Source organism: Trichoderma ghanense (genome assembly GCF_004382785.1).
Source record: "Trichoderma ghanense strain CCMA-1212 chromosome Unknown scaffold_8, whole genome shotgun sequence".
In the NCBI taxonomy this organism is placed as follows: Eukaryota; Fungi; Ascomycota; class Sordariomycetes; order Hypocreales; family Hypocreaceae; genus Trichoderma; species Trichoderma ghanense.
Genome location: NW_027395671.1, coordinates 1,363,237 through 1,372,884, shown reverse-complemented (window position 1 = coordinate 1,372,884; position 9,648 = coordinate 1,363,237). Strand labels below are relative to the sequence as shown.

General features: G+C 51.3%; 5 protein-coding genes across 5 annotated transcripts in view; 2 read left to right on the top strand and 3 right to left on the bottom strand.

Annotated features, from left to right (window-relative positions):
• Positions 1-354, bottom strand: part of CCMA1212_007082 (uncharacterized protein) — a gene marked incomplete at both ends in the record, with an annotated part of 1,040 nt that extends 686 nt beyond the window's left edge. The window contains one exon of the mRNA XM_073704260.1: positions 166-354. Coding sequence (XP_073557518.1) covers positions 166-354 — 189 coding nt within the window. The remainder of the gene's footprint in view (positions 1-165) is intronic.
• Positions 355-2,873: 2,519 nt separating this feature from the next.
• Positions 2,874-4,593, top strand: CCMA1212_007081 (uncharacterized protein; the record flags this gene model as incomplete). The annotated part of the gene is made up of 5 exons (XM_073704259.1): positions 2,874-3,135; positions 3,198-3,229; positions 3,300-3,369; positions 3,420-3,888; positions 3,954-4,593. 5 exons carry the CDS (start codon positions 2,874-2,876, stop codon positions 4,591-4,593), a joined length of 1,473 nt encoding a protein of 490 aa, XP_073557515.1.
• A 1,015-nt stretch (positions 4,594-5,608) lies between these two features.
• CCMA1212_007080 (Salicylate hydroxylase) lies at positions 5,609-7,147 on the top strand (the record flags this gene model as incomplete). Its single annotated transcript, XM_073704258.1, has 3 exons — positions 5,609-5,790; positions 5,895-6,610; positions 6,674-7,147. The coding sequence occupies exons 1-3, from the start codon at positions 5,643-5,645 to the stop codon at positions 7,145-7,147; spliced, it is 1,338 nt and encodes a 445-aa protein (XP_073557516.1). The 5' UTR covers positions 5,609-5,642.
• Positions 7,148-7,506: 359 nt separating this feature from the next.
• Positions 7,507-8,490, bottom strand: CCMA1212_007079 (uncharacterized protein; the record flags this gene model as incomplete). Its single annotated transcript, XM_073704257.1, has 1 exon — positions 7,507-8,490. One exon carries the CDS (start codon positions 8,488-8,490, stop codon positions 7,507-7,509), a length of 984 nt encoding a protein of 327 aa, XP_073557342.1.
• A 497-nt stretch (positions 8,491-8,987) lies between these two features.
• CCMA1212_007078 (Copper transport protein CTR4) lies at positions 8,988-9,581 on the bottom strand (the record flags this gene model as incomplete). Its single annotated transcript, XM_073704256.1, has 2 exons — positions 8,988-9,482; positions 9,540-9,581. The coding sequence occupies 2 exons, from the start codon at positions 9,579-9,581 to the stop codon at positions 8,988-8,990; spliced, it is 537 nt and encodes a 178-aa protein (XP_073557341.1).
• Positions 9,582-9,648: the final 67 nt, after the last annotated feature.

Sequence of the window (9,648 nt, the reverse complement as noted above, 5' to 3'; positions counted from 1 at the left end):
TTTTCACAGTTGCTGAATACTTTCTTTAGCAACGGAACGGCGCCGCCTCTGACTCACACAGGATACGCCTCACCGACAGAAATACAATACACTTGAGTAATGTTCAAAATCTGCCGTTTAGTTAGCGATCTTGACAGAGCACCGTTCGTAGAAATAGCACATTACCAGGCATATGACAACGCAAACGTCTGCCTTGTTAAACGCGTCTCCGCCATTCTTGATGCACCGCCACCATACACCAAATCCCACGATACATATGGCAAAGACAAGCAGCGGGATATTCACATAGAGGAAGGTGTAGCCATTCTTCGTATCTGGTCCGTTGGCAACGGTGATGGCAGTGGCCGTCACGGTGCTTGTTGTTACACAAGTAAAGGAGAGACGAGAGAATTGTAATAGTAAAGAATGGAGTGGTTAACAGTAAGGAGCTATACCGACCGGGGCTACTGCCATCCTGCACAACCTACCATCCTGTTGCGCTCTTCAGACAAGGATCGGAAGATTCAATGGCACTCGCAGCGGTTGATATGACAAAGCTCGCTATCTCTGAGGAATCGACGCTGTTGGACAGCGAGACATTGCTCTCCCGCTAAGCTCATCCTTGACCCCAGCTTCACCAGATGAAGGGATTGAGTTGACATAACCCACTGAGAGGTGTCTGTCTTCGACCTGAAGGCTGAAACCCACCCTATGGAATGCAGTATTGCTCCTGTCTATGCATCGCCCTGGCTGGGGAAAAGGGGCTGCACGATGCACAAGTCTAGCCAGGTGACGAATGTGGCTTGAAGGGTCTCAGGCCGATATGTGAACATGTCGGGACTGCTCAGCGCCAACTCTCCTGGTGGCTGGACAGCTGTGACAAACATGCATCTCAGCTTAGCAGTACTACAACGATGTCCTCAGCTTACATTATTACTCTGGCTGGCACATAGAAGATTTGATCGGACTGTGAGACCCCTGCGATGAGCATCCCTTACCGCATGGTTGTTACAGGGCCACTCAGCCAAGCCCTTTCCTTTTTTTTTGTTCTACATACTATCCAAAATGGCTCCCAGCGTCGTATGATTTATCACGGAAGTTGTGAGAAAAACGCCGTTCGAGGCTCTGTTAACATCTGCCGGCAATCGCCGTTACTGCATCCTGTTGTTAACTAAGAACAACTCTACGCAACGAACTTCATGTGGTCCCGGGGTGAATTTTTATCTTCTTTCTTTTTTTCAGTAATACATCCGGGTGCTACCACAGGCTCCAGTGTACTCCCTACAAGCATACCTTACTTTCCCAAGACTGGGGAACTTCAGAGGGCGTGTACGTACCTCCGTACTGTAAGATGTTCATTTATTCGTGGGACCCTCGCCCTCATACCCTTTGGAGCTTCACGTGGAAAGTCCCATACGCAGGCTTAAAATCTCTCAATGCATTGTCCAACCCAACAAGCTGAAGCAAGCCCGGAATGAAAAGCCTGAGACATTCTCACGCTTGTCTGATAATGGAATGGTGGTGAGAGGTTTAGCCATTCATATTGCAATACGACCTGACAAACTGTGCGTTGGTTGCAAGCAGAACGCCCGCATCCCTTTCTTGCTAGTGCAGACGCGTGCCGAGGCCAAGCCGCCACGGGGTGCGTACAGGCCGAAGTACTAAATATACTACTGGCGGTATGGTTGTTCGTAGGGATAACGGACGGGATGCAACATGCTTCTTCTCCCGGCCTGCTGCTCCCCTGCAGTCTAAGAAGAATTGGTTTAAAATGTATGATTTTGCACCGCTATGACACCCAGTTGCACTACAAGCAGCACAGCCCACAACCTCCTCAGAAACGGTGAAGCAGTAAGGACGAAGGAGTTCTGGTCGGGGATGTGGCGATGTGGGAGGTTACTCCGAGACTTGTGTTTGTATCTGTCACCCATGCTTGCATTCTGCTCTGGAGGTGTCTGTTATTGGGATCAAGCGGTTTTTATGTTGCATTAGTACACCTCAAGTGCAGCAGTTTACATGCTCGGCTACCCGTGAGAGATAACTCCCTTACGGAATATAAGCAGTAGGGTTACACGGGGCTCAAAGCAGTCCTTCAACACGGCTATGCATCATATTTTGCCTACTTATTGTAACTGAACACCAGCAGAATCCTCCTTTGTACTACTCCGAACACGTCTCGTGAAAGGCAGGTAGATGGCAAGGTGGCGGGTTATCCATGCTGCTGTCTAGACGCCATGCCCCACTCGCGGATGCAAGTTGACAGACCTAGACTTCGTCAGCGAGGGGTTCTTACAAGGGTCCATGTACATACTGTACTGTACGTTCCCCCCCTGCAAAACAACGCACGAGGCAATTTTCTCCCGGCCGTGGACTCGCACGGGCCGCGTCCGCCGGCCGCCTTGAAGAAATATGGGGTGGTCCATTGAGCCCCGGCTAGTGTGCACATAAGCGACGCAAGCGTGACATTCTAGACGAGCTGCAGCTGAAGCAGCGAGCCTCGACGTGGAGGGGGGAAATTCGGCAATGAGAGCTTTGCCGCGTGGATGTGGACGCATATCGCTCCATCAGTACATGTACAGTGTGCCATGACGGCCTGTCTACCTGACTGCCTTTGTGCCTGTTTGTCGGGGGTTTACGCCAGAACAGGCTTCTTGCATATTGCAGATTACAGTGTTGCAAATGAAAGGAGGCAAGCCACGGAGCACTCCCAGCAGTATGATGGGCTGGTGCTGCTGCCGTCATGAGGCATTGGTTCCCAATGCTTGGCCCTTCTTTAGACAGCGCGCAATTCTGTTCTCTTGTCTTGATTCCTCTTCTACAACTACATACCGTGTAAAGACGCGGCAGAAGTGTCTCTGATTAAAGGACATAGCCAACTCACACGGAACCCAATCATGGAACCGGATACAGAGGCCGCCGCGGAGAAGCCTTCGGGCCTGGTCTCAATCGCAACGAATGTCGATGCAACTGAGGCCGTTTCCAGTGCCGAGTATCGTAGACTTATATGGAAACTCGACGTGCATATTCTACCGCCGCTCTTCGTATTATGGTTCATCTCGTTGATTGACCGCGTCAACATTGGCACGGCGAGGATCCAGGGCCTCGAGGAGGACCTTGGCATGGATCCTTTGTCCAACCAATTCAACATTGCAACTGGTGAGCCTTGTGATGCCTTTAAAATGTCGCTTTGGGTTGTTTGCTGATCCTAACCTCCCCAGTCGTGGTCTTCATTGGTCTCATGCTTGCAGAGGTTCGTCTTGAACTCAACGATTCGGACCATGCCGTGTGTATGAGTATCTCATACTTATCAGTGAGTGCAGGTTCCGAGTAACTGGCTAGTCAAACGATTCACGCCCGCAACCGTGCTTTGCGGTGAGTGCATGATTCTCGGTAAGGGACGCAGGCTCAATCAGATTAACGAGGTGCTCATATCAGGCTAGGCATCTTCACCATCGCTCAAGGCCTGCTCAGCAATTTTGCCGGCCTGGTTGCCATACGCCTTGTCATTGGCATGTTGGAAGCGGGACTGATCCCGGGTTCCATCTTCTTGCTGTCAGCGTATTACCCACGATATGAACTACAATGGCGAGTGAGTATGCTACATGTCGGCAACGCGCTCTCCAATGCCGTCGGTGGCCTGCTTGCCTATGCTGTGGCCAGCATTCATTCCTCCAACGGATGGCATGGCTGGAGATGGATCTTCGTCATTGAGGGCACAATCACCATTGCTCTTACGCTCTTGTGCTGGCCTTTCATGAACAACTGGCCGGCCACGGCAAAGTGGCTGAAGCCCACGGAGAAAGCCTTCTTGGAGGACAGGATTCGAGCTGACGGCATCATCGGCCGTATGGACGTCCTGAACCGCAGAGCAGTCATTCGATGCCTTACAGATTGGAAAGTCTATCTCAGGTAGGAGCACCTACGGCATTGCATCTCCCGTGATCGGGCGTAGTTCGAGCTAATATCAGCTCCAGTGCCTTCATCATCATTGGCGTTATCTCCAGTGTATACTCATGCACCCTCTTCGCTCCGACAATCGTCTCGGCTCTCAAGCCGGGATCCTCTGCCAGAAAGATACAGTCCCTTGTAATTCCAATATTCGTTGCGGCATCGGCCACGACTCTGGCGTGCGCTTACATCTCAGACAAGTTGAAGCACCGCGCAGGCGTGGCGTTGGCCGGCTGCTTCATTGCCGTCATCGGCTACATCATCATTCTCAACCAAGAGCGTGTCTCGGTCAATGCACGATACGGAGCTTTGTATCTCATCGCCTCTGGCTCTTTCGCGGCATTGCCTGCAGCTTGGGTCCTTCTTTTAAATAATGTCTCTGGCTCCTACAAGATAGCCTTTGCTGTGGGTATGGAGATTGGCCTGGGCAACGGCGGCGGTTTTGTTGCGTCGTTTTCTTTCCAATCCAAAGCTGCCCCATTCTACTGGACGGGATTCCGGACAACCTTTTCCCTCATTTGCATGGCTATGGGACTCATCTGCCTCTACTCGGCCGGGCTTTGGTTTGAAAATAAGCAAAAGCGTTTGGGGAAGCGAGATTACCTCCTGGAGGAGGAGGGTGATAATTTGGGAGACGCCCATCCCGAGTTTATGTACACTTACTAGAGAGATGCCCAGTCATCAGTAATAGTACGTCCGTTGAATTGATATGCAACTGGCTTCAGGCATGCCTGCTTGGGAGCTCAATTTTATGGTCACTGCTCTACTTGTACTTCCCGTAAGCATCACTCGTAGACGCAGCTATTGAGCATATATCATCATCATCTCCATGGTATGTCGTGCTCGGAAGGAAAGATAGTGAAAGGAACATTACCTGTTCCATAAATCAGGCCATCCCACTCCTCGAGCGCCGCTCAGCGGCAATTCTCGAGACTTGGGTGGCTTATTCGCTCTTCAGCTGGCCTGGCAGGCTCTCCAGCTAGGGGGAGGGCATCGACTCTCGAAGAAGCCCTCGCAAATCGTAGGACTTTTCTGACCATAAGATGACCTGGTGAGGCCTACTAAGTCTGCTTCTTCTGAGTGCACATTGGGCAGAGAATCCTCATCCGCCTCTGAAAGAAACTCTGCCCATGTTTGTCTGCAGGTACGGCAGGGCCCTCATTGCTGATTTCTGTACCTGTACGAGGTAACCGGACGATATTGCCTAGCAGCCCAAGATTTAGGATGCCAGTTTTAGACAATCAGGTAGTCAGGGCCAAACGCACGCTCTGTTCCAAACGTTATTACAAGGCCCGTGGACATAGTACATAGCAGCCGAACAGCTCAGCGCAGAGGCTACCTAATGCATCAACATCTAAAGCTAGGCACCCATAACGAGCACAGTGTAACGAGAGCATAAGGACACTGTCAATCCGAAAGTTCATGCAGGGGTGCATATGATGAGGACATCACTCCGGGTCTCGCCCCGCTCGACGTGACCAGGATGAGGAACATACAGCACTTTCCGAAAGGATGAATAGCCGTAGACGAGGCGAAACAAGCAAGCTCAGACCTGCAAACACTCTCTGCAAGCTTTCTTACATTTTGGAAACGAGGGCGCTGCTCTTCAAGCCACCTCCTCCGGGTGCCAAGCTTGCTGCTTGACTTCTAGGCAAAAATATTGACTTGTTCCCTCCGATAGCGTTCTGTTTTGGCCGCCGTCGTTGGGAGAGAAGATGGTTTCAGTACAAGACCGAGGGCCGATTGATGTAGCCATCGTTGGAGGAGGGATTGGTGGACTTACCTTGGCCATAGGACTACAACAGCATGGCCATATTCGAGTCAAAATCTACGAGGCTGCTTCCAAGTTTACCGAGATTGGGGGTGAGTACCAGCTCTGCTCGATGCAAAGAGACTGATGATAATGTTGAGGTCCCGGCGGTTTTACCCTTGCTGAACCACTATCCCTAACTACCGAAGCGCTGCAGCGGGAGTATTCTTTGGTGCCAATTCCATTCGGGCGATGAGTCTCATTCATCCCAGCGTCGGTGAGGCTTATGCCAGAATCTCGACAAGCGTGGGCTGGGAGTCAAAGAAGGATACATACTTCGACTTCATCCTTGCGCACGAGCTGCATGGCATGCCTCCTGGAACCCCCATCATATCACCCAAGCTCTCAGCGACGGAAGGCCATAGCACGGCTCATCGCGCGCATTTTGTTGACGAGCTCATCAAACTGATTCCCGAGGGCATGGCCCAATTCGGCAAGCGATTGACTGATATCTGCCGAGATGAAAACAGAGAGATAACCGTTATGCGGTTTGCCGATGGCACCACCGCCGAAGCAGATGCAGTTATTGGGTGTGACGGGATCAAATCCGTATGCAGGGAATTTGTGTTGGGCAAAGACAACCCCCTATTGCAGCCAGTCTTCACGGGGAAGCATGCTTACCGCGGGCTAATACCCATGGAGAAAGCCGTTGAAGCAATAGGCGAAGAGAAGGCCCGGAATCGTTACATGTTCATCGGTAAGGGTGGCCATGTGCTAACCTTCCCCGTTGCGAACGGCAGCGTGATGAATGTTGTCGCCTTCAGCACGACGAAGAGTGGCACATGGGAAGGAGAATGGATAAAGCGAATGGACCGGGAGGACTTGGCAGCCGACTTCGAGGGTTTTGGAGAAGATTGCCAGAAGATATTTTCGGTATTCTCGCCAACTGCAGTGCGATGATGACTGGTGATGAAGCTTGCTGACTTGGCAGTACAGTTGATGGAGAGCACCGACCACTGGGGCATCTTCGATCTTTCCCCCGATTTTCCGACATATCAATCCAGAGACCTTCGTCTCCTCCTGTTGGGCGACAGTGCACATGCCTGTGCTCCTCATCAAGGGGCCGGTGCAGGTCAAGCGCTGGAAGATGCACATATTCTCTCCCACGTCCTTGGCGAGTGCCGTTCTCCGTCCGACCTCCTCGCTGCGTTCACCGCCTATGAAACGGTGCGTATGCCGCGTGCCAAGTTTGTGCAGTATCACGGACGACGACAAGGAGAACTGCTGGACCTACAAAGACCCGATGTTGGGGATGATCTTGAGAGACTCAAAGCTGTTATTGATATTCCCATCAGAGAGATTTGGAACTGCGACCTGAGTGCCGAGTTGGATAAGGCGCGGGTAGTGATGAAAGCAGAGCTGGAACAACCGGTGGTAACTCCACCCCCAACAGCTTTGAGCAGTATCTAAGAGATAACAGTCATTTTGTTCCAGAGATATTTGAAGAGTTTGCGAAGCCGCACCAACCACTGCGAACTCTGTGGAATCGGGCTGATTCAGACTCTGTAAAATGTGGTTTTTCCAATCCCCTGACTTTCCTTTAATCCTCTCTTGTATTGGAAGCAGCGTTGTCTTCATCTGACATATTTCTATCGCTTGCATACCTATCTCAGCAATTTGAGCATCTTCCTACCACCGCAAAAAAAAAAAAAAAAAAAAAAAAAAAAAAAAAAAAAAAAAAAAAAAAGAGTTGTCTCGCGTTACCCGCAACCGCCTGTGTCAGGGCGCCGACTGTCAGGGAGCAATACAAAGTAAAGCGTATATCTCGATTACTCCAACTTCTTCCAGAAATCTTCGATCAGTCCGGCAACCTCTGGCACCCTTTCTCTTACTACGGCATGCCCGGCCTGGGGAACTAACACAGTATTCTGCATGCCGATGCTGTGCAAATCCTGTTCGCTGACTATGTCATCCAGCTGTCCAAGGATGCAGAGGCTCTTAATGCCCGTTTTTGCTGCCTTGGCAAATTCTTCATCATTGTCCAACACGCCAGCGTCTCTAAACAGAGCTACTACGCTCGCGACGTGGCCCTCATGGTGATTCATTTGCCACTGCCGAACTGCCTCAGCTACTACCTCCCCTCTCGCAACCCTCTCCTTCCAATCGGGCGGCACAACCAAGTCTCCTCCCTCCAAGAAGTCCAGAATCCACGCTTGAGCCTGCTCTTCTACGCCTTCGCCGCCACGCAAGTAGCTTTTCTGCATTTCGTCAAACTGCTCCTGTCGAACGAAGCCAGCGGGCGCAACTAGAGTCAGGGATGCCACACGCTCTGGCCTAGCTGCCGCAAAACTTGCTGTCAGCGACGCTCCAAGAGAGAAGCCAACAAAGTGGGCGTCTTCCCAGCCAATGTGAACCATTACACACTCCAGCAGGTCGTGGGCGAGAGTCGCATCGTGTGCGACGACCGGCGTGTCGGTGAGCCCGTGACCCCACAGGTCAACGAGTACGCATTTGGCACCCGGAAAACGCGCGGAGAGTGTGCTTGCTAACGGTTGCAAGCCGATTGCACACGTCTGGATGCCGTGGACAAAGAGCACGCGAGTGATCGGACTTGTGGTCTGCCCGGGAGTGATAGATGAAGGTGGAAGCTCATAGAATGCAATGTTGCCGTTCTTCGTCTTCAAAAACGAGGCTTGAGGCAGCAACCGTCCAAAGGCTGCGATGAAGGCGCTTTCTGGCGGTGCAGTGATTATGCGTGGTGTTTCCGGACTTGTAGCTCCAGGTCGAGGCAGTACGACTAGCTGGCCGGGCATCCTTGCGCTATTTGGGCGATAGTGCTCTGAGTATACCAGAGAGTCTGATGGTACGTTCTCGCAAGGACTGAGGGCGATCGTGTTCAGGTACGTAGGGTACTCATCGGCACAATATCCACGACGAGCAAGAAAATGACGCGATTCAGAAATTACACAATCATCTCATACCTTGGATTGGCGGGTTACGTAAATGCCATTTTTTGTGGGCTGCTACACTTTCCTAAGGTACTAGCAAAAAGCTTTATTTCTCCTGTTATTATTTGTCTTTCTTTTATCACTTATTATGGAGTATACAGGATTCCACCACAGCCAGTTGATACCAGGTTCGCCAGCCGTCACCATGCGACCTGCATGTATGCAGCTACAGGGTTGGTACCGCACTCGACAATTTATGGTCAGTAGTCCATCCATCGTCTGTACAAAGCGCTTTGTTTCTTCGCTGTCAAGACAAGTGAGCGTGAAGTGATCAAGGGACGATCAGGAATAAATTCAGACGCCTAATCACAGCATATGGTTGTCTGCAGTATGGGTTTTGGTAACAGTCTTTCCCCTTCCCTGGGCTGCAGATCGATCGTGACAGAAAGCCAGTGGCAGGCAAACTTGCCAATACCAGAACCGATGATAATGCAAATAATAATGTAGCCGTTGAAGTACATGGCCAGGAGCATGATTATGTACGCTGCGCCAAAGGTGGCAGCATGGATAAGTGCTCGTATAAGCTGCTGCAGCGGAGTCGCTCGAAATATAATTCTCTCGGAGTAGGTGGCTGATCCTCGAGTTGCCCCAACTGCGCGGTCACTGGCTATGGCCGCTTGGCGGTGCCACTGCCGAACGATGGCGTCGTCATATTCTTGACCCATTCGTCGCATGAACTCGACCGAGGCGACCAGTAGGATTACGCCAATGCACGAGGCAGCAAACATGCCTCTGTTCTGAATTCGCCATGATGAAGAGAGGAAGCATGCGTCCACTGTATACCAATTCCATAGCATCTAGATTCATGGTTAACAAACAAACCACAGCCGAAACAAGCGTGAAGGGAGTCTTGCCGATATCTTGCAGCTCTTTGGACCGCCGTCACCCATATCCATATCCATGGTGACTAGATCGTATGGAACGAGCTTGTGGTTCCGCTAGCGAAGTCTTGGACGGATACAC